Source organism: Salmo salar, chromosome 01 (genome assembly GCF_965601325.2).
Source record: "Salmo salar chromosome 01, fSalSal1, whole genome shotgun sequence".
Lineage (NCBI taxonomy): Eukaryota > Metazoa > Chordata > Actinopteri > Salmoniformes > Salmonidae > Salmo > Salmo salar.
The window spans coordinates 143,060,420-143,085,301 of record NC_138291.1 but is presented as its reverse complement, the minus strand read 5'-3'; the positions used below and the strand labels follow the sequence as shown (position 1 = coordinate 143,085,301).

The window sequence follows — 24,882 nt, the reverse complement described above, 5'->3', positions numbered from 1 at the left end:
AATGCAATTCTTTACAGAACACTAGTATTTAAGAGGTCTGGGGAGTGCAGGAGATTTATAGTAAGAGAACAGTTTTCACAGAGTGTACAACAAAGTCCAATAAACGCATTGCACGATTCACTGTTGAATACAGCAGCACAGCGTCAGGCCAGAGGTTTGGGAGACATTTCACTGGAGGACATGCACACAGTCAGGGTCACTTAGCCAGCAGAGATGACACAGGATACAAGTCTGTGTCATCATCATAACACTTAGCTTGCCTAATCAAGGTCCTTAACCAAACATTAACACACAAATAACTGCTTGGAAAAACAGAGCACTACAGGGACAGTGATAAGCTATTTCAATTATCCGGATAATGAATGCAACAGCAGCTAGGGAAGAGGTTAGCAAACTCATTTGCATGTCTACTATGGATGACAAACTGTCTCAGACATGATGAGGTTCCAAGTCTTGCGCTGTATCCCAATCTCAGCACTACACAGTACAGGGGTCCCTACTGGCACCAGCCTCAACAGTCTGTGCAGACACCACTTTCCCCCTATAGCACCAGCAACTAGACAGCAGTTTGGTCACCAGTTTGTCACTGACTGAAATCGCTTCTTGATCTGTCCATAGATCACAGAGCAATTCAATGTTTTATCAACTATACTCAAGGCAATAAGTACCACAAGCTCTTTCCAAGCTACAAGTACAGCGCGAACTCTAAAAATCACCCAAGACAACAAAGCTTGCCTTGCAATGCCTCAAAAATCTGTTTTGACCCAGAAAACACATTTGACCCAGGAAGTGTTACTCAGGTCAACAAATCAAGGTCCTAAGAAGAAGGGGCACAGTCCGGGCTGTGTTAGGCCATACAATGTGCTCCAGAGCAGTGTCCAAGACACACTCTCCGTACCACCCTGAACCCCATGCCAGACTGACTTACTTTTCTCCCTGAAGATGTTGGGGTTCCTAGAGAGCACTGTCTGCAGCAGCACAGGCACGTCACCCTCCGGGTCATCACTGCCCAAGTTGTCCTTCAGCTCTCTGCAATGGGGGGGCAGAAAGGTTACAGTCAGCACATCAGAATAAATCACACACTTTATACATGAATCAACTATGGCAACTGTGGCTCATAACTTTCTCTACTCAGGTGTTTTGAAAACTAGCGTAGAAATGTGCAGGGGTGGGGAGGTACTCACATGTGCTCGGTGGAAACCTGGTTGAGGCTGTGAGCCAGCTGGGACACCAGGTTCTCATCCCGGCAGGCCAGCAGACAGTTGACCTCCTCCGCGATCCTCCCATTGTACAGCAGACTCTTAGTGGTGGTGGCAGGGAGAGGGGATGGCAGGGGTAGCTGGTTTAACACTGCAAAGACAAAGAGGAGACAGGTTAGCCTGAGTGAGTGGGAGGTTGGGTGAGTGAGAAGACATCCGCCATAATGAAAAGACACTGAATATCCCTTTGAGCACGGCCAAGTGAATAATCAAGCTGTGGATAGTAAATAAAAAATAAATATCCCACCTTCCTTCCTAACTGAGCTGCCGGGTAGGAAGGAAACTGCCAAGGGATGTCAAGATTTAAAAAAAATTATTTCACCGTCATTTAACCAGGAATGCTAGTTGAGAACAAGTTCTCATTTACAACTGCGACCTGGCCAAGATAAAGCAAAGCAGTGCAACACAAACAACAACACAGACTTACACATGGAATAAACAAACATACAGTCAATAATACAATAGAAAAAGTCTATATACAGTGAGTGCAAATGAGATAAGATAAGGGAGGTAAGGCAAGAAATAGGCCATAGTGGCAAAATAATTACAATAAAGCAATTAACACGGGAGTGATAGATGTGCTGAAGATGAGTGTGCAAGTAGAGATGCTGGGGTGCAAAGGAGCAAAATAAATAACAGTATGGGGATGAGGTAGTTGGATGGGCTATTTACAGATGGGCTATGTACAGGTGCAGTGATCTGTGAGCTGCTCTGACAGCAGGTGCTTAAAGTTAGTGAGGGAGATATGAGTCTCCAGCTTCAGTGATTTTTGCAGTTCGTTCCAGTCATTGGCAGCAGAGAACTGGAAGGAAAGGCAGCCAAAGAGGAATTGGCTTTGGGGGTGACCAGTGAAATATACCTGCTGGAGCGCGTGCTACGGGATGAGGCCAATGGTGATAAAACACCTATAGTTCTCTGTTGATGTGGTTTTACGACACCCTTTAACGACACCTGCGGTGTATGTGCAGCAATGGCAGAACAACATTAAAACTAGTTAACTATGATTTGTGATCATGGTCGTCTCTGCTCGCTGTAACCAACAAAGGCTGAGATGGGAAAAATGTGCATGCAGGGTTCAACAGTAACGATGGCCAGTGGATCTCGTCAGTCACGGGCCCGACCTGGCCATTAACTTTCTGCGCATTTTTTTGTTCCATTTCAACATTTACTTTCTCTGTCACAGCCTACCATTGAAAACCAATGAAGACCACAGGCAGAATACTCAAGCTATTTGTATTTGAGCAATATGACGGTCCCGTGTTGCTCAGTTGGTAGAGCATGGCGTTTGCAACGCCGGGGTTGTGGGTTCGATTCCCACGGGGGACCAGTACGGAGGAAAAATGTATGAAATGTATGCATTCACTACTGAAAGTCGCTCTGGATAAGAGCGTCTGCTAAATGACTAAAATATAAATGTAAAATGCATTAATTCAAGCACCACCACGCTACTGATGCCTTCACACAGCACATGCAAACTCGCTGAGCTCTTATTTTAAGGAAAGGGATTTACAAAATTAAACTCTCTGCTTTGGCTGGAACTCGAATTGCTAGGGGGCTGGCCCACATTTGTAATTATTTTTGTAACCTTTATTTAACTAGGCAAGAACAAATTATTAAGAACAAATTATTATTTACAATGACGGGCTACCAGGGAACAGTGGGTTAACTGCCTTGTTCAGGGGCAGAATGACAGATTTGTACCTTGTCAGCTCGGGGATTCGACCCAGCAACCTCTCGGTTACTGGCCCAACGCTCTAACCACTAGGCTACCTGCCGCCCCATGGGGGGAAATGTAGGGAAACAGTTGATTTTAAACTAGGGATTTCGCTATTTGAGGTAAAACAGTAATTCTGCTCATGGATTATGTATGTATGAACTACATATTAAAACATCCAACCCAAAGTGGATGTTCAATAATGTCTTAGTCGCCAAAGTACTGGAGAATATCTTTAATAGTTGAATATAGAGAGAAGCATGCCAACCTATAGGCCAGTGTTTCCCAAAGTTGGCCCTGGGGACCCCAAGGGGTGCACGTTTTGGTTTTTGCCCGAGCACTTCACAGCTGACTCAAATAAATCAAAGTTTGATCATTTGTTGATTATTTGAATCAGCTGTGTATTGCTAGGGCAAAAAAACGAAATGTCCACACCTTGGTGTCCAGAGGACCATTTTTACATTTACATTGTAGTCATTTAGCAGACGCTCTTATCCAGAGCGACTTACAGTAGTGAATGCATGCATGAAATGAAATGTTTTTTTTTTTTTTGTACTGGCCCCCCGTGGGAATCGAACCCACAACCCTGGCGTTGCACACACCATGCTGGCGTTGCGAACACCATGCTCTACCAACTGAGCCACAGGGAGTTTGGGAAACACTGCTATATGCCCTGCATGACCCCAATGCATTAAAAAAACTACACCATGTCTGGGTCAGTAGAAATTCTGTTTGGGACAGTACATTTTTGGCCAACTGGCCTGACGAAAAAGAAAATAAGTTAAGATTGGTCCCTGGCATGGTTCAACAACATCCCAGCTACTCCACAATATTGGTTTCACTGAATAAGGAAGCCTATACTGAAAAGCCTGCTTCCAAATTATTATTATTTTTTTAAATACATTGTTCAACCTAAATGCAAAGTATTAAGTTAGGGATAAAACCAATACTACACATTACTGCATAAAACCATCCATAGTTTTAGGGTTCCATTTCAGGGCAATGTGAACACAAAGCTACCCAGGTCTGCTTGTCATCATTTCCACACCACACACTAGACTACTGAAACACTGTTTCCCCTGCCATAACCCCTCATATTGGTGCCACAAAAGAGAGAAGATAAGCAGGTTCGCAGAGAAAAACATTTGTTGTTTTTGATTAGTGATTGTCAAGGAAGCACATTAGTTTTTAGGTCAAGATTGTTTGTTTGCAATATGTGATCTATAGGCTAAGAGAGCTTCATAAGCTGTTTATTAATTGTGGGGTTTGAATAGTGTGAGAAGACAACATATTTGGTAAGAATCAAAACATATGGTACAAAATCTATTCAAGCTGTAAAAGGGTCCAAAGTCTCAAGTCGAGTCCCAAGTAGAACAGGTCGAATCTCGAATCAAGTCCAAGTCGTGCATTCTAAGAGCGAGTCAAGTCAAGTCACACGTTTTTTCAAATCAAGTAAAATAAAAAAAATCTATACATGCAATGACTTGTTCAACTAAAAATCTTTTTCTATTTATTGAGGCTACCAGACATCCATTTTCATAAGTTGGTCTACAACACATTTTGGTTATTTAATAATTACTTTTAACAAATTACAAATGTAATCTTCATAAGCAAATAACAAATGTCAAGCAATTTTGACATAACAAAAGACCAGTAGGCCTATGCTAGTAATTTTTGATTGATGCCCCATTGCTGGTGAGCTTGGAAAGTAAACACTTAAAGAGATTCTCTGGCACATTTGTATACTTTTTAGCCAATAGTTCTGAAAGTAGCACTCACGAGCCAAAACTGGTCCCAGGAAATGGCTGAAGATACAGTTGAAGTCAGAAGTTTACATACACTTAGGTTGAAGTCATTAAAACTCATTTTTCAACCACTCCACAAATGTCTTGTTAACAAACTATAGTTTGGCAAGTCGTTTAGGACATCTACTTTGTGCATGACACAAGTAATATTTCCAACAATTGTTTACAGACAGATTATTTCACTTATAATTCACTGTATCACAATTCCAGTGGGTCAGAAGTACATACACTAAGTTGACTGTGCGTTTAAAACAGCTTGGAAAATTCCAGAAAATGATGTCATGACTTTAGAAGCTTTTGATAGGCTAATTTAAATAATTTGCGTCAATTGGAGGTGTACCTGTGGATGTATTTCAAGGCCTACTTTCAACCTCAGTGCCTCTCTGCTTGACATCATGGGAAAATTAAAAGAAAATCAGCCAAGACCTCAGAAAAAAAAATTGTAGACCTCCACAAGCCTGGTTCATCCTTGGGAGCATTTTCCAAACGCCTGAAGGTACCACGTTCATCTGTACAAACAATAGTACGCAAGTATAAACACCATGGGAACACGCAGCCGTCATACCGCTCTGGAAGGAGACCTGTTCTGTCTCCTAGAGATGAATGTACTTTGGTGCGAAAAGTGAAAATCAATCCCACAACAGCAGCAAAGGACCTTGTGAAGATGCTTGAGGAAACCGGTACAAAATATCTATATCCACAGTAAAACGAGTCCTATATCGACATAACCTGAAAGGCCACTCAGCAAGGAAGAAGCCACTGCTCCAAAACCGCCATAAAAAAAGCCAGACTACGGTTTGCAACTGCACATGGGGACAAAGATCGTACTTTTTGGAGAAATGTCCTCTGGTCTGATGAAACAAAAATAGAAATGTTTGGCCATAATGACCATCGTTATGTTAGGTGGAAAAGGGGGGGATGCTTGCAAGCCGAAGAACACCAACCCAACCGTGAAGCACGGCGGGGTGGCAGCATCATGTTGTGGGGCTGCTTTGATGCAGGAGGGCCTGGTGCACTTCACAAAATAGATGGCATCATGAGGAAGGAAATTTATGTGGATATATTGAAACATCATCTCAAGACGTCTGTCAGGAAGTTAAAGCTTGGTCGCAAATGGGTCTTCCAAATGGACAATGACCCCAAGCATACTTCCAAAGTTGTGGCAAAATGGCTTAAGGACAACAAAGTCAAGGTATTGGAGTGGCCATCACAAAGACCTGACCTCAATCCTATAGAATATTTGTGGGCAGAACTGAAGTGTGTGCGAGCAAGGAGGCCTACAAACCTGACTCAGTTACACCAGCTCTGTCAGGAGAAATGGGCCAAAATTCACCAAACTTATTGTGGGAAGCTTGTGGAAGGCTACCCAAAACGTTTGACCCAAGTTGAACAATTTAAAGGCAATGCTACCAAATACTAATTTCCTGTATGTAAACTTCTGACCCACTTGGAATGTGATGAAATAAAAGCTGAAATAAATCATTCTCTACTATTATTCTGACATTTCACATTCTTAAAATAAAGTGGTGATCCTAACTGACCTAAGACAGGGAATTTTTACTAGGATTAAATGTCAGGAATTGTGAAAAAAAGTTTCAAAGTATTTGGCTAAGGTATATGTTAACTTCCGACTTCAACTGTATCTGCACCACGTCATTGCTCTCTCCCTCTCGCACTCTGCTATGTGTGCATCTTGCTAGCTGTCACTCAAATGCTGAGGGGATGAAGCTCATTGGCTGGAACTATAATTGCTAGGGGGCTGGCCCACGTGGGGGAAAGTGGCGCAGCACAGCTTTCAGTAAACAGTTGGTTTCAAACTCAGTGTTTTCCATAAACACCGGCATTGGCTAATCAGTCGATAAGACTCACTTTCAGCCAGCTACTTTTCCACTTCATATTAACTAGGCAACTTTTAACTTAAAAAAGTATATTTCGCTAGTCCGTCTAACCCTCTCCCTCCAGAATGAACGCTATGCATCTTCTAGCAATCTATTGATAGGATAGGCGACTGTCCGTCACAAAGCGAGTGAGGACAGGGAGAAAGTGTCTCATGTCTGTTCCCCCTCCCAGTAAAACTGGTGCGTGCTGTGGTTAGTAAACAAAATGATTTCTTAGGTTTCCTTTCCTAGGATGTCGGGGCTTGCCATACAGTGACGCTAAAGTGAGTGACTCTCGTCTCATCAGTCAGTATAGCCTACCGAATTGAATCGGTGAGAGAGCCGTTCATTTGGCTCCCTAATTTGCATAGGCTATTGGTAGGCCTAGGCTTTTTGGCGAGTATCTGCAGATAACTTATGAAAGCATTCGATGAAGAATCAATACTACAGAAACGATAGGTTGTGGAGAGCCTCATTTTGGTCGAAATATGATAATTAGGGCCCTCGCGGAATACAGACATTAAAACGGAATTCAACAATATTTAAAAAATATATATTGACCTTAGTAGGGAAAGTATTCACAGCCCTTTACTTTTTTCACATTTTGTTGTGTTACAAAGTAGGATTAAAATGGATTGAATTGTAATTTTTGGTCAACGATCTACACAAAATACTAACATTTATATAAAAAGAAAATAAAAAAAATATCTTGATTAGTTAAGTATTCAACCCCTCGGAGACAATACATGTTAAAAACACCTTTGGCAGCGACGCTGTACGTTTTTTTGAGGTAAGTCTAAGAGCTTTGTACACCTGGATTGTACAATATTTGCCCATTATTATTTTTCTAATTCTTCAAGCTCTGTGAAGTTGGTTGCTGATCGTAGCCATTTTCAAGTCTTGCAATAGATTTTCAAGCTGATTTATGTCAAAACTTTATCTAGGCCATTCGGGAACATTTAATGTCATCTTGGAAAGCAACTGCAGTGTATATTTGGCCTTGTGTTTTAGGATTTTGTCCTGCTGAAAGGTACATTTTTCTCCCAGTGTCTGTTGGAAAGAAGACTAAAATGATTTTGCCCGTACTTAGCGGTATTCCATTTCTTTTTTTGTGTTGTTGTAATTTTTACCCCCCTTTTCTCCCCAATTTTGTGATTACGATCTGGTCTCATCGCTGCAATTCTCCAACGGGCTTGGGAGAGGCGAAGGTCGAGTCATGCTCCGAAACATGACCCGCCAAACCGCGCTTCTTAACACCTGCTCACTTAACCCAGAATCCAGCTGCACCAATGTGTCGGAGGAAACACTGTTCAACTGACTACCGGAAGTCAGCCTGCAGGCGGCCGGCCGCCACAAGGAGTCGCTAGAGCACGACTCCTTGTGGAACACCAGGCTGTAGTGGCGCAGCAACACTGCAGTGCCTTTGACTGCTGTGCCACTTGGGAGGCCCTTAATTCAGTTTCTTTTAATCCTAAAAAATGACAAGCATACCTATAATATGATGCAGCCACCACCATTCTTTAAAAAATTAAGAGTGGTACTCAATGATGTGCTGTGTTGGATTTGCCCCAAACATGACGCTTGTATTCAGAAGAAAAAGTACATTTCTTTGCCAATTTTTTGCAGTATTACTTAAAGGGATACTTCGGCAACGAGGCCATTTATCTACTTCCCCAAAGTCAGATGAATTAATGGATACCATTTTTATGTCTCTGTGTCAAGTATGAAGGAAGTTAGAGTTAGCTTTGCTTACAAGTGTTACCCATAGACTCCAAGTCATTGCGCTATTAGCAACGATTATTTTCTACACATCTACCAATCGGTGCCCTTCTTTGCAAGGAACTGAAAAACCTCCTTGGTTGTTGTGCTTGAAATTCATTACTAGATTGAGGGACCTTACAGATAATTGTATGTGTGGGGTACAGAGATGGGGTAGTCATTCAAAAATCATGTTAACCACTATTACTGAACACAAAATGAGTCCATGCAACTTATTATGTGATTTGTGAAGCACATTTTTACTCCTGAAAGTATTTCGGCTTGCCATAACATAACAGTTTGAATACTTGTTCACTCAATACATTTCAACTTTTCATTTTTTATTAATCTCAAAAATGTTATACAAACTAAATGCCACTTTGACATTATAGGGTATTGTCAAAATTCAGGCTGTAAAACAACAAAATGTGGAAAAAGTAAAGGAGTGTGAACACTTTCTTAAGACAATGTAAATGTATTGAAAATTAATACATTTGCCCTAGTTTGTCATAAGACATGAACAGAACGCATCAGTGATTCGTATTTCCTGCAACTTTCTAAAGAGGCAACAAGCATGCCCCTGTCTGTGTGTGGTGTGCATGTCTACCACTTTTTGTAGCCGTTAGCGATGATGCGAATGAAAACAGTCTTCTGGTAGATGGAAAGGCTTTCCCAGAAACCTTCTCATTTAAATATGAACTACAAAGTAGCCTATGCTTACCTGGCAGAAGGATATAAGTAATATTTTAATCAATCCAGTGGGTATTTACTTTGCAAACTCGGCCATCACGTGCACTACAAAAACACTTCTAAACAACAGCCTCTTGTGCTAGGTGCCCACTTGAATTAAAGGGCAACTACACCCAAAAATCAAAATTACTTAAATTTTTTCCAGACCTCAAAAGTTAGCTCCTGACGTGGTTTAAGAATTGTTATGGACTTAGAAAAACAACAACAGTGGATGTTCTATAAAAAAAAGTGTGATTTTTAGAGCTAAAACCATAAACCTGGAAAAACTAAATGGAGAAAACAGAACCAGGCAAAAACTAGATTTTAGGTCCCTACCTAAATTTAAAATGTTTCAATAATTTAGGCTATGTAAATCAAAAAGATATAATACTTAAGACTGATAACTCTTTTATTTTTATATATTTGACCTTTAATAGATTTTTCAAGATAATGTGGCCTATATAGCTCCTTTTCAGTTTTAATAAATTACATAATTTGAAGAGCAAACATTGTGGCAATTCATATCTTGCAGTAAAACTGTAAATAAGACTAATCAAGAGAAGACAGATTAAATGTTTTAAAAAAGGTTTACAATAGTCCTGATCAAATAGGCCGAGATGATATTCAAAACAACTAACAATACACTGAATTCCTAAGTTTTTTGTCATTTAAGTTGTAAAGCCATGTCTTTCTACACAATACCCCAACAACTTGTTCCAATCTGGGAAGTAAATCATTTCGCTATGTATCCTATTTTGGATGGAATCAAGGCATTAGAATGTACCAGAGGCCACCAAAATAGAGCTACTTTGGCAAAACATTTTGAGGGGGGGGGGGGGGGTCAAGACGCGCCTGGCTAACTACTTTTTCCATCTGGCTGGCTCTATGTACGTGTACTTGTGGCTAATTGAGGTAAAACAGTAATTCTTCTCATAGATTATGCACATGTATGAACGACTCAAGCCAAAGTCTAATCCCTAGTCTTGAGGCTCAAACGGACTCGAGTCTGACTGGAGTCACAAGTCATGTGACTCTAGTCCACACCTCTTGTGTTGGCTGCAGCATATAACAGGTACGCTTGTTATCTGTAAACTTGGCAGGATCAAAAGAAAATGAAGAGAGAAAAGCAGAGGCTAAATAATAGAGGAAATCCTTCTGCAGTCTGATAAAGACATTACGTTGAGAGAAATCCACATATTGGCAGGACAAAAACCTAAAAGTGAAATTCAAATCTAGGGATTGTTTGGCAGGTGGATAGGAAATCCTGAGTAATAATTCAAAGAAACGATGCCCTGGCACACTGTACGTGCAAAGACACTTGTTTATTTTGTGCCAACGTTTCAGCCTCGTGGCTCGTCGTCAGAGGTCATATCTGTATTCAAGCTACCTAGCTCCTGGATTACTAGCTACAACCTTATGAACTGTCAAACTCAGGCAAATGGCCACGAACAATGTAAACACGTGCCAGGCATGCACAGAATGTTTGCCTAGATTTGTAACCCAGAGACATTTACATCCAGGCTTGGACACTTAACCACTGTGTAATTTATTGCATTGAAAGTTGAGGCACTAAGGCAACAAAATGTGCAAAGGTGGATACTTTCTGATATGGGCACTATACATCATATTACACTACCAATGCAATTCTAAAGCAAGGGCTATGGAAAAGTACCATCAATCACACTCAGTTGTAGGAGTGTCCTAAATACCAAGACTGCAATATTCATGTAGTGAACGTTAATGCTTTATTACAACAAGGGGAAAAAAGGAGTAATCAAACAAGCTCAATTCAAAATCAGGCTAACATGGTAAATGAATAATCTAAATACCAATAAACGAGCTTTGCGGCAGGCAGCACTGACCATAAAGCAAGCAAAATGGTTGTGATGTATTATTGTTTAAAGGATTGTATACATTTTGAAAACAGCGTTGTATACTAAAGATTTATTAGTATAAAAAGCTTGCAGCGGGAATAAATGTCAGTCGACGCGGTACATCAAAAATAGCTTGGCCCCACCAGCATCTTTCACTTGCTTTCCAGGAATCCACCATATCAGTAAATATGCGAGTGGCAGTGTAATACTTACAGTCTGTAAGGCTAGCGATCCCAGCAAGAGTAGTAATGGGAACATGAGGCATATCCCCATTCATGCTGAAGATGGGGGTGGGGGAGTCGTGTCGATGCACAGGTTGCTCAATGTCGTCGCTCTCCGACTGTTCCTCACATCTCCCAACCGCTGCAGAACAGAGAGGGCTTCATTAGAACAGCCAGTGGCAACGAGACATGGACAATTCACAATATCACACAACGCTCCTTAATACGCAACACTGCTCAGAAGAGCCGGAGCATGTTAAACCAAAGGCTTGGTGAAAATAGAATCAGGGGCTTTCATATCAAAAGTCAAATTGATGGAGGAAGAATTCTCAGGGATGAACTAACGAGGCTATAATAATTAGGCACCATTGTTAAGCTAAGGCTGAGGGGATTGACACAGATTTGAAAGCAGTGCAACAGGATACAGCGGGTTAAACTGGTTAGTACAAGGTTATAAAACTCACATAGCACTCACTGAAAACTTTCACTCAGGCAGCAGCTCAAGGTTTTACTTGTATTATAAATATGACCTAGGCATATTCCATTATGGAAACAGGAGCAATAGAAACATAAATTAATGAAATCGCATGTGAAGTAAAATAGGCTACTCGTTGTGTGCATGGTGAAATAGGCTCCTCGTTGTGCAGATGGGGAAATAGGCTACTTGTTGTGCACATGGGGAAATAGGCTACATGGGGATATTGGTCAATGGCTGCTAGAGCAAACACACTAGTACAACACATTAGCAGACATGCATCAGTGGGGAGAAGGAATTGGTGCCCTTACTCTGACAAGTTCCAGGGGTGTCATCAAAAACAGTCTATACAAAATAGAGTCAGATCCTTTCCTACTGATAATGCAATGGCTTTGAAGCACGCAGATAGTGTTTTTGATTAGGACTGAGTGAACTGCGGCGCATTTAAAAAAAAAGTGTGTGCACTTCTTGCATTTGGACTGAACACCTTTCACTACTATTATCCTTGGCCACCGACAAGAGAGCCACTGTCAGAGAAGGCAACAGGAGGAGTAATTATATTCCTATAGCATGATCAACACCAGACTGACAGTAGAGACCAGGAACGGCAACACATAGCAATAGGCCTAGATGACGTGACATGGCACAGGTCTATTGTCAGTGGTTACTGGGGTAGTACCTTGATAATCCTAGGAAGAGGTGTGAACCCATGCATGCTTAAATGAAAACAGCTACCCCTTTCCGGCCCCAAATGCTCATGGTCACTCTGAAGCTGTGCTGGTTGGGTAGGAAGGTGGACGAGCAAGCAGCATATAGGATTATCTGGTTTAGGGAAGGAAGGTGATTTCTCAGGCGCTGCAGGATCTTCTTGAAAACACTTGGCTTTATATGTAGCGCCCTATAAAATGCGTCCTACCGCAGAGAAGTTATGATATCTGCCACAGAGGAGAAAACCATGCACACGCTTCAAAAAATATATGCTACTTATTGTTTTATCTATAAAATGTCTCGCACAACTATCTTCATTCGTTTTTATTACTTTACGATCAAACCATGTAAACATCATGACGCGCGGGTGGAGAAGGACCGTCTCATTTCAAACAAGCGCACTTCCTTCCTCGTCCACCGCTGTCTTAGATTACCTTTGACCTTTTTCAAAATGAGGCGAGAGAGGTCGGAGAGAGGACGCAGGAGATGAGCAAATCCAATTGAGAAAAGGCCCCTGTCTGTGTGTGCACGTTTGTCTACGACTTTCTGTTGCCGTTAGCAATGACTTTAATGTATTGACAAGTCTTCTGGTAGATGGAAAGGCTTTCCAAAAAACCTTCTCAATCACGAGTGCTACAGAAACATCGCTTACCAAACAACCGTCTCAGGTTGGTGTACAGTTGAATTAAAGGGCAACTACACCCAAAAAACAACATTTCTTCAATTGTTGTGGTCTTCTGATGTGATTTAAGCATTGTTGTGCACTAAGAACATCCTTTTATTTTTTAAGTGTGATTTTGAGAGCGGAAACTGAAACCTGGAAAAATAAAACAGAAAACGGAATTTGGGGCAAAAAAAATTACAGAATCAGGCAACAACAAAAAACAGATATGCTCCCCAACTGTGAATTTGCAGCTAGCTTCTGGGCAATTCCATGGTAATTGAATTCCATTTAAATTGTATGCCAAACAAAAACCATTGATTTCAAAGTTTAACAAAATCATACAGCTCTCTGCACAAGGACTACTACTACAAATTACACTGAACATTTGACAAAAACACATTTACTGGAAGAACTGTGCAGATGAAAAGTTTGGTAACAGAATTCCTTAAAATCTCCCTCAGATTATGTGCCCATGTCTTCCAAAAACGTGTAAAATATCTGCTCTGAATTAAGCTCCGAAGTAAGATTCAACGATGTCTGCAGAAAGAATGGGGTGTCCGCTATAACATGACACAATGGCTTTCAAAAAATCTCCTTTGGTTATTGAACTAGAGTAAGTGAACTGGATTTACACACGGTAACGGAATTGCGGTAACAGAATGTCATCATGTGTCCCTGATCTGCACGACAAAGAACTCAAGGCTGTCCGCAACAACAACAAAAAATATCTTGGTCGACCAAAAGTAGTCTGTTCTTTCGACCAATTGATAGTGTATTTTTCCATATAAACTCAACTATATGCACTGAGCTTGTCTGATACTTTAAACACACCGTTTGATTAAATAATTAAGACACACAAATGACTTGAGGGAGCCAGCGAGTGCCTGTGACTGGCACACGTTCCCTCGCTCTCCTCCCCGCTGCAGTGAGCAGGTACAGCAACAGTGTTTATTGGCTGTCCGTGGTGCTGAAACTGCAACATAATTACAGCCATTTCTAGCTACATTTTTTTTTAAAACCTTTTTCTCTGACTGAAAAGTTATTACCAAATCCCCTCATTTGTTTATGAAAAACATGATCTATTCCTTCAACCCTTGATCTCTGTACGTGACACATGAATGCATCGCATGCACATATACAATAGGTCTAGCTCTATTGTTCATCATAATCACATCAATAAATTGGTTATAACAAACTCCAACACCGTAACATGTGACATATAATGGATGCGGAGGAAATGGGGTAATGTTTACTGGTTGCTCAGGGGGGAAAGGGGAAGTCCGATGTATGGAAGACATTTGACAGTTGTGGAAGCCACTGGAGATCAAGAAAAAGAAGAAGGGTATAGGAGCAAGCAGTGCGTGTGTGCCAAACGTGCGGTTTGAAAAAAATATTTGTACAAATCTGACGGGTTGGAAAAGTGCTAATGCTAAATAAATTACGTGTACCAGAGAGTCTGTTCTAACGGGGATTTTTTTTAATGCAATTATTACTGCAAAGACTAAAAACGGTTGCATGCATCCGTGAATGCAATTGCTGACATGTTGCAGTTTATTTATTGTTTTGGCTAATTATTCGAGGATCCCTTTGTTATATCATTTGTAGACTAAAATAGTTGATTGCAATTCAAAACATTAATGACTTGTATGCTGTGTGATGACATGAACGAATGAATGATTGAAATATAGGCCTAAGTACGACGCCCTCTTAGGCCATACAGCTCAATGGTGGTTATACAAGGCTACTATACTAAGACTACTAATGATAACGACATTACTTATTATTATAACAATGATCGTAAATACAATTGTAATAATAACAATAAGAAGGAGATCAAGAAAAGGAGGGTATAGGAGCGAGAGCTGCGTGCGTATTGTGTGTAACAAACAGGTGCTGTTAGGTTACAATCAGGGCATAAAATAAATGTTGTGGTCCACCAGCCCCGCTAAAATTACACCAAGAAAACACAAACAAAAAAATTGATGAGCATGCTTTGTAATGTTTCTAAAACAATAAATGTATTACTAGTAAGAAGTAATGTGTGTATACTGATGCATTAGATTTTTTTGACCCAAGACTTTTAACTAAAATCTCACAGATAAATGTTCAGGGAGGTTACCGTGGTAGCACAACTCGAGTCACGTTTGTGCCTGTGAGATTGAGTCTGACTATTAGAAGCGTTGTCTTCTCTTCCCTAGCAGTTGATCTCAAACATAGAGAAACAACCTAGATTGTGAACAAACAATGTAAATAGCCAAGAAACACAAGGACAAAGTCTCACTTCAGTAGACTTTCCTTTCAAGTAAATTAGACCAACTTTTATGCCTGTGCGCAGCGCTTCCGAAAATTTATATTTCAATTAGTTCTTCATCTGCTTTATAGATTGGCAGGTAAGGGTGCTCTCGAGTGGCTAGATGTTCTTTACAATTCAGCCATCAGATTTGCCACAAATGCTCCTTATAGGACACAACACTGCACTCTATACTCCTCCGTAAACTGGTCCTCTCTGTATACCTGGCACAAAACCCACTGGTTGATGCTCATTTATAAAACCCTCTTAGGCCTCATTCCTCCCTATCTGAGATATCTACTGCAGCCCTCATCCTCCACATACAACACCCGCGACTGGAACGAGCTGCAAAAAACACTCAAACCGGACAGTTTTATCACAATCTCTTCATTCAAAGACTCAATCATGGACACTCTTACTGACAGTTATGGCTGCTTCGCGTGATGCATTGTTGCCTCTGCCTTTTTGCCCTTTGTGCTGTTGTCTGTGCCCAATAATGTTTGTACATTGTTTTGTGCTGCTACCGTGTTGTTGTCATGTTGTGTTGCTACCATGCTGTGTTGTCATGTGTTGCTGCCATGCTATGTTGTTGTCTTAGGTCTCTCTTTATGTAGTGTTGTGGTGTCTCTCTTGTCGTGATGTGTGTTTTGTCCTATATTTTTATTTCACTTTTTATCCCAGCATTGCAGCGCGAGGTGGAATAGGCTATATAGGATTTGTAGTTCTTTGATTTTGTGCGATTAATTTACCAGCTATGAAACTAAACAACGGAAATACTTTGAAAACAGCTACTGCAGCATTTATTTTACTATAAAATGTGATCGCACTTGAATATTTTTTATCCAAAAATGTGAGTGAAATGCTCACACTGTGGAGCCCTGACCACCGGCCAACGTGGCTGGTGAAATAGACATCTTACCCACCAATGCCAAAATCTACCTGCATTTGGCGGGTGTTAATTATAGGCCCCGATTACAATATGATAATCTTTCTGACCGGTTGGAACAGTGTAAACAGCTCTAAATACATTAAAAGCAGCCTATACCAGAGATATAAATCCTAGCAAAGAGTTGTTTTTTTAACTTGTGAAATTTCTTTTGCGTGTTGCAGTGGCGTGAGGCTTGGAGCCCACAGAATCAGTAGGCTATTAAACCTACTCAAACACGCAACAGAATCTGTCTTATTTCTGTAGATATATATGGCACATTTAACAGATAGGCTATTGATTATAGACCTAATTAAGTTGGGGTTTCCTCTCTCCTCAATTTTCTTAGACAATTAAATCTCACTCCGCTGCTGCCTCCGCCGCATTGTTCTCAACACCAATATGCTGGTTAACTTTGCTATTATGCACATAGCAACATGGTCTTGGAAAAGGCACCCATTCAACAGCGCACTGAAGATTGTTTCAGAACCGCAGACAGCAACCGCTATCCAATGTGGGGAAAACCGCACTTGTTATAAAATATACATATTTTTTATTAGTGTTGCAGCATTGTTCTTAAATAATATAACCATATACAATTTTCAGTAGCATATGTCAGAGCGATGGACTGTGCCATCCCCGTGGCCTCAGCAATGGATTAGTCCACTGAAACAGGCATAAATCAGACGGCTGTCTAGTGCGCCGTGAAAAAAAATATATATATTTATGATTGCTCGACTAAAGAAATCTCAGTCGACCAACAGCCTATCGACCAAACAATCAACCAGTCAACTAAACGGGGTCAGCCCTATAACAAACGCATAAATTCTCTTCATGGTGATGTATCCTAAATAGGTACACAAAAAGGTATAAATAAGCAATATCCTCCTTTGCATATTTGGGTATTATTCTACACAATGGCTATCATTCTAATGAGCTCTGCACCCAAACAAGACCAAATTTGTTCGGTCCTGACCGGACCAAATCTGAACCAATCATAGAGGTCTATGTTTCACAAGTTTGGACATCCAAGTGCAGAACAGTAGAGCTCAGTAGAGTACAGTACAGCTCAGTAGAGTACAGTACAGCACAGAACAGTAGAGCTCAGTACAGTACAGCACAGAACAGTAGAGCTCAGTAGAGTACAGTACAGCTCAGTAGAGTACAGTACAGCACAGAACAGTAGAGCTCAGTACAGTACAGTACAGCACAGAACAGTAGAGCTCAGTAGAGTACAGAACAGTAGAGCTCAGTACAATAGAGTAAAGTATAGTTCAGTACTGTAGAGTACAGTAGATTTAAAAAAAAATGTATTTTACCTTTATTTAACTAGGCAAGTCAGTTAAGAACAAATTTTTATTTTCAATGGCGGCCTAGGAACTGCCTGTTCAGGGGCAGAACGACAGATTTGAACTTGCAACCTTTCGGATACTAGTCCAACACTCTAACCACTAGGCTACCCTGCCGCCCCCCATTATAGTGTACTCAACTATAGTGTGCTCTACTGTGTAGTGTACTGAACTATTCTCTTCTTTACTGTACACTACTGTCCGAACTTGTGAACCCAACTGTGTTTTGTGACTACTATGATTTTCTATTGTTGCCAACTCAATTGCAAAAATTCCATTACCACATTTTCTGAAATTCCATTACTGATTTGGTAACATAATTTTTTTTGTTTTAATCACTTAACAATTCATAAACAAAATTGATATCAGTAAAAACTAGAGGTCGACCGATTAATTAGGGCCGATTTCAAGCTTTCATAACAATCGTAATCGGCATTATGGCGCCGATTATGGCCGATTACATTGCAATCCACGTGTTACGCGAGTGCAGCAAAGAGCCAAGGTAAGTTGCTAGCTAGAATTAAACTTATTTTATAAAAAAAAACAATCAATCTTAACATAATCAGTAGTTACCTACACATGGTTGATGATATTACTAGTTTAACTAGCTTGTCCTGCGTTGCATATAATCAATGCGGTGCCTGTTAATTTATCATCGAATCACAGCCTACTTCGCCAAACGGGCGATGATTTATCAAAAGCGCAATCGCAAAAAAAGCACAATCGTTGCACTAATGTACCTAACCATAAACATCAATGCCTTTCTTAAAATCAATACACAAGTATATATTTTTTTAAACCTGCATATTTAGTTAAAAGAAATTCATGTTAGCAGGCAATTAACTAGGGAAATTGTGTCACTTCTCTTGCGTTCAGTGCATGCAGAGTCAGGGTATATGCAGCAGTTTGGGCCGCCTGGCTCGTTGCGAACTGTGTGAAGACCATTTCTTCCTAACGAAGACCGTAATTAATTTGCAGTCTGACTGAGCGGTGGTAGGCAGCAGCAGGCTCGTAAACATTCATTCAAACAGCACTCTCTTGCGTTTGCCAGCAGCTCAAAGCAATGCTTGAAGCGCAGCGCTGTTTATGACTTCAAGCCTGTCAACTCCCGAGATTAGGCTAAGAACATCCAATAGTCAAAGGTATATGAAATACAAATGGTATAGAGAGAAATAGTCCTATAATTCCTATAATAACTACAACCTAAAACTTCTTAACTGGGAATATTGAAGACTCACGTTAAAAGGAACCACCAGCTTTCATATGTTCTCATGTTCTGAGCAAGGAACTTAAATGTTAGCTTTTTTACATGGCACATATTACACTTTTACTTTCTTCTCCAACACTGTGTTTTTGCATTATTGCAACGTGTTTCATTATTTATTTGAGACTAAATAGATTTTATTAATGTATTATATTAAGTTGAAATAAAAGTGTTAATTCAGTATTGTTGTAATTGTCATTATTACTGTAACTAGCTAGTCATTATTACTTATCGGCCGTTGTAATTTTTATATTCCAATAATCGGTATCGGTGTTGAAAAATCATAAATCTGTCAACCTCTAGTAAAAACACTAACTAATTGATAGGTCTACCTTTACTTGTTACTTCTGTGAACTTTCATTGTCCTCCCTCCTCATGAGGGAGAGACATTTTTAAATATCTTTAATTAAGATATGTGGGTTTTTGGTAAAGAAATTTCAAGGCACAAGGCAAAGTTTCTTAAACTTACAGAAGGCAGAAAAATGTATCCAAATGTATCCAAATATAAGTGTTGATATTAGTTGGCAGGGATCTTTACTTCAACATTTATGTTTTGATGCATTTCTAATACCGTTTAAGACTTTCTGGTAGATGTTTTTGAACACCCCTTCTCCACTAGTTTGACCAGAAAAAAATGATAAGAGTCTATCTGTCATTTTGACACCCAATTTGATATGCTCCTATGAACTTCACATGTTGGTGCTCATGGGAAATGACCTACTACTATAGTTGTTACTATTATTTTAATGTGTATTTCTTTCTGGTCGATAACCATCATTCAAGCAGTAACATTCCCCCATAATCAACTAGTCTATACAAAACTTTTACACCTACTTTAATACAACTACATTTGCCGTGAATACAGCAGACCTGCAGCCTGTATGTGTAGACCAAAATGTGTTGGTAAATGAAAAGCCAACGCTGTAAACAAATTTCTGTCATATGGGATAGCCACGACATTTCCCACAGATAATGGGTCATTTAGCTTGCTCATGTACTTGGTAGATGAATTCGATAACATTGAAAAAGTAGCTATACTCAAGTTAAGATAGACAGTGTATCCGTGCATTAAGTGCTAGCTAGTAGCTAGCAACAGAATCCGTTGCCATTAGCAAGCAAGTCCTCTTCCCGGCAGCATTTTAGACAGGTGATCTTTGCCATCATTTGCATGTGCTACTGAGTAAACATGGTGCATAAATAAAGAGGTTGCTAATTTAGCTACGGTGTGCACACAAGCTTTATTAGGCAACTACCTAGCACTAGCTGCAGAACTATCTATTTAATATATAATACATACCATTTAGCAGACGTTTTTACCCAAAGAGACTTACTATTACGCGTGCATACATTTTATGTATGGTGGTCCCGGGAATCAAACCCACTACCCAGGCCTTACAAGCGCTATGCTCTACCAACTGATCTACATGCCTAGCATTGGCCAAATTAGCCATCTAGCTAGCAAAGTTGAATGGTGCTGAATTGGATTTCTGCTTTATCCCAGTGATGCTTAACCATCTTGCCAGTTAGCTAGCTAGTTACCACCTTGACAGAATCCGACTTCTGTTCATTTCTTCTCTCTAGTCGGAACGGCGCTATGCCAGAATGTGGACAGCCAGAGCCCAGTGCGGTATATGGCTTGGAAAACCAACCTCAATCCAAGGATGGAATATGTCACTGTACTCCTAGTTATCCCGAAATGATGAATGGTGAATCGAGAAGATTGGAATACTGATCGTTTTTTAATTAAACTGCCGTTTTTGGCAGCATGCTAGGCTAGCTAACGCTATAGTAGCCCATTAGATTCCATGAAAATGCAACGCCTAGCATTGGGGTGAGTAGCTACTGGATTGTCAAATCCAATGGGCTGCTTTAGCCTTAGCTAGCATGCTGACGAAAATAGCAGTTGAATTAAAAACGAGCAGAATTTCAGTCTTCTCAGTGTATCGTTTTGAATAATGGGATAATTAGGAGTACAGCGCCCTCTTCCATCCCTGGATTTTAGGTACATTGTCCGAGCCATATTTCGCACCGTCTCCACGGTGTTCAGACCTTACAGGGAAGATCTAATTACAGTGACCGTACGGTCTGAATCTTTAGACTAGTTACAACCTAACTCAGTCAGTTACCTCATTCACCAGCACCAATTTGCAGAGCAGTGCAAAAGAGTACAAACTAGATCATGAGAGCCGACTTGCTAATGTTGCTGGCTTAGTCAGTTGAGAGGGCCTTCTAAGCATCATTTTCTAGTCAGGAGGCTAAACATTGTCAGCAACAGAGACTTGCTCCTTGAGTAATGTTAGCTAGATGTGTACATAGTTAGTTAGCTCATCTATACTATAACTATGATCACCTAGATTGAAGGATAACCATTTGACAAGCTGGATTCATGATTACAGACATGATTATTCTCTCTGCTGCTCTGGCTGACAACATAGCTGCACATCTGTCTCTCTCTCTCTCTCTCTCTCTCTCTCTGGCAACACAGTAATCGGTCAGATACAGCAGGTAGCTAATTGCTCATCCAACACCAATCAGGGCCCAATGTGTTTAATCAACTTTCTTTTCATCAACTAGGCAATAGTCTAACATAGCCATGATTTATTCATGTTTGTGTTTTACAATAACCCCGTTTTTCACATACCCTTTCTTGATGATCTAGCAAGCTTTCAAAGCAAGGTGGCTATATTTATTTATCAAGGTACATTAATATCTACAACATTTATAGATTGCTAATTTCCCTGGAAACAAATGAATCTAAGTTGGTTGAAGTAGCCAATCCAATGCAAAGGGAATAGCTATAGGTATATTTAACATGGTATCAACTAGACAAGGGGTGGTCTCGTCACAAATTGTTATGTTAAATCTCTGTGGTGTATCTGATGATTCCATTTGATAGATTGTAGCTAGCTAGATAACTTGGTGGATAATAAAGCTGCAGCTATTACTTCATAAGCGATTAGGTCAATTATGCTTAATGTGTACAGTTGGTAGCCTCTAAACGGTGAATCGCAAGCTTGCACAGTTTATTAAGCAAACGTTTCAACCAGTTTAGTTGACATTGCAAAAAATATACTAGCCACTAGCTAGTGTGTAGCATTGGATAGCAAGAGCCTATTTCTCAGAACATCTGACTCCAGCATAAAACGTCAGAAAACATTACTCTGCTGAGAAAACATTGAAGTTGCACTTGTTAGTTTTGTCTAAATAGCTAACAAGTAACGTTAACTAGCTAGGTAACGCTACGCACATACTGTAGCAGCTAGTTAGCTATATTATTCTAACCCTTGATAGCTAACAAAAGTTAGCTATGGCTAGCTAGTTAACGTTAGCTACCGAGACTGCAACCGAATCCATGTTTGCTTTGACTCGCCCACACATAATCATTCCTTTGCAACCGTATGACCATCCCTTTTGGTTTGTTATCATGATTGCGCGTGCGGATTAGGATTTTATTTTCAGTTTCAATGGCCTACATCGGCCTATTAGCTTGCTATCTGGACCTCGGACTCGCCTGAGGAAGCGTAACCCCGACCCGACGCCTATATGAGCGGATACAAGGCAACATAAATGTTAAAAACACATATCGGTGCATTCCACAACGTCTATCCAGTTTCACTGAACATAAACAACACCCGTGTAGCCGATCGGAATTGTTTTGTTATGGTACTCCTAAATCTATATTGTACAATCATATTTACCTCTGGATGTGTTGATAAAAAGAAATGGTTGCAAGGGGGTTGGATCCGTGTCTCTAGCTCCCTCTCCGTTCTATCGCTCGAACAGCTCCTCCGAGTAATAATATAACAACAATAATCCGGTTCGGGAGGGTTCGTTCTTCCTTCTCACTGCAAACATCTATGCTTGGAGAGGGGCAAACATTCCCATAACCAGTCCTTGCACCGGTTGATCCCCAACCCCGGCAGAAGATGAGTTTAAATTCCAACGGGTTTCGGAAAACAATCAAATGTGAAAAACAGAAATACTATTGACGCGGTGATAAAAGGGATCCACTCAGACTCTCCTCCTTCTCTTGCAGAACAAAATGCCGACCGGAAGAACTGCTGCAGGAATAACTCCCTCCACCGGCGCCAAATCAACTAGCAGGAGCAACCATAGCCAGCAACCCAGTTACTTCCGCCGCTTTCTGCATTACTAATGTACACCGATATCATCCATTCCACACAGCTACTGTAAATATTTTGGAGGACGAGGTCATCCTTGAGTATGCAACCAGCTAAACCAATGCAAGCAGTTAATACAATTAGATAACTAGCATAATTATAATTCAAATACATACATGTAGTTGTGTATGAATTGCATTATTTAATGTAAAACTTTTTTTTAAAGACATTTGGAATTTGGGCTGACATGAAAACCCATCAGTGCTTGGCTCAACAACCATCAACAACATTTCTCTCTCTCTCTCTCTCTCTTTCTCTCTCTCTCTCTCTCTCTCTCACTCACTCACTCACTCACTCACTTACACACACACACACACACACACACACACACAGAACAGTTCGAGGTTCTCTAAAAAATAGAAGCATGATGACCACCATGGTAGCAGAGAATTCCAGATATGTTGGTGTTGTCTCCCGCTGCATGCACCCACTTTCACACTTACCTTTGATTGACAGGTAGGTAGTTCAAGTAAGACCTAACACTGCATTCTACCTATGATAAATAATTAACAATAAGAAAGTTAATTTAATAAGCAAAACATTGATGGAAATAGGGGAAATGGCAAAGGAGTCAACAGACATGAATCTATCAAGGTATTAATATGCCCAAACAACAAGAGCTCTTGATCTCTCTTGTGGAAGAAAGCGAAAGTGTGCGAACTGACATGACTGACTGAACTGGTCTGATTTCAGAAAATCAATAAACACATACATACTTTTACTTTCTGTCTTACCTTTATTTGATTTCTTCCTGCCGCTTGGCATCCCATTAACATGGATGGGCCTGCTGTGTATACAGTTAGCTAGAAAGCTGGCAAAAATGTCTCCCAGTAAGATCGTTATTAGCTAACTTCAGCTAACGCGTTAGCAAGCAAGCAGAGAACGGACTTTTATTTATTTAACGTTTAACAAATGGACATTGAGAACAAGTAACAAAGTTAATTCATAATTTACCCGCAAAACTATTTTGCAACCAGATACAGATAGCTAACTAGTTTTAAACTGTTGAGGCGCTAGCTAGCCTGGCCAGTAGCCACTGTCTGATTGTTGTCATGGCGATAATTCTATTAAGTGAAGGATGTTGTTGAAAAAGTCGCGCTCTTTGATTTTCGGTGGTCTGACATAATTCTCGTTGCCAACCAAAGTTTTAGCAGCAGCATCTACTGAGGCTTCGCCCTTTCCTCTCTGGTTTCAACTATATAACGCTACCATGTAAAAACACACGTTGAAATATGGTAAATATGGATATTTCATGTAAGTATGAATGGTTTTATCTGATTTTACCTTCTGCAGGTACTTTGTCAGCCAGAGTATCGGCCAGAGTTGGGTCAACATTTGAATTAAATGCTAGCTATGATAAAGTCTACATACCGGTAGATGTTTAACTAGTATGTAGATGGCCTGCCCTGCTCCTTTATTTCTGTGTATCTACACCTTTGACAATAAAACACCAATGTTGAATTTGATCTCATATTTCTTGTGACATTGCTATCACCGATCCATACCCATTATTGACTTGAAATAGCCTACAGTACCATTATGTTGTTTCCGTAAAGGTTCATAATAGGAATGAAAAAACCTAGGGGTGCTAGTGGTGTCCCCCAAAGTTATCACCACACACAGATGAAAGGGAAAAGTTTGCATTAAGTGCTGCTCAAATCTCACCACAAGATGGCAGCAAACGTCCACAAACGATTCAACCTGCTTTCCCTAGAACAGTTTCATTTTGTGTTTGTATTTCAACTTTATTTAACAAGGCAAGTTAGTTAAGAACAAATTCTTACTTACA

The 24,882-nt window shown here is 40.3% G+C and overlaps 1 protein-coding gene across 5 annotated transcripts in view; it reads right to left on the bottom strand.

Moving 5' to 3' along the window:
* LOC106563887 (nipped-B-like protein B) overlaps positions 1–24,124 on the bottom strand; it is a 48,239-nt gene extending 24,115 nt beyond the window's left edge. For 2 of the 5 annotated variants that reach the window (XM_014129829.3, XM_014129851.3), the window contains exons 1-4: positions 23,828–24,123; positions 11,230–11,379; positions 1,185–1,350; positions 929–1,029 (exon numbers count right to left, since the gene is read on the bottom strand). In XM_014129829.3, coding sequence (XP_013985304.1) covers positions 929–1,029; positions 1,185–1,350; positions 11,230–11,379; positions 23,828–23,858 — 448 coding nt within the window. In that variant the 5' untranslated portion in view covers positions 23,859–24,123. Of the gene's footprint in view, positions 1–928; positions 1,030–1,184; positions 1,351–11,229; positions 11,380–22,610; positions 22,971–23,536; positions 23,589–23,827 lie in introns of those variants that run through there. The other 3 variants (XM_014129821.3, XM_014129844.3, XM_014129839.3) reach the window with 3 other exon arrangements.
* Between the last annotated feature and the right edge of the window lie 758 nt (positions 24,125–24,882).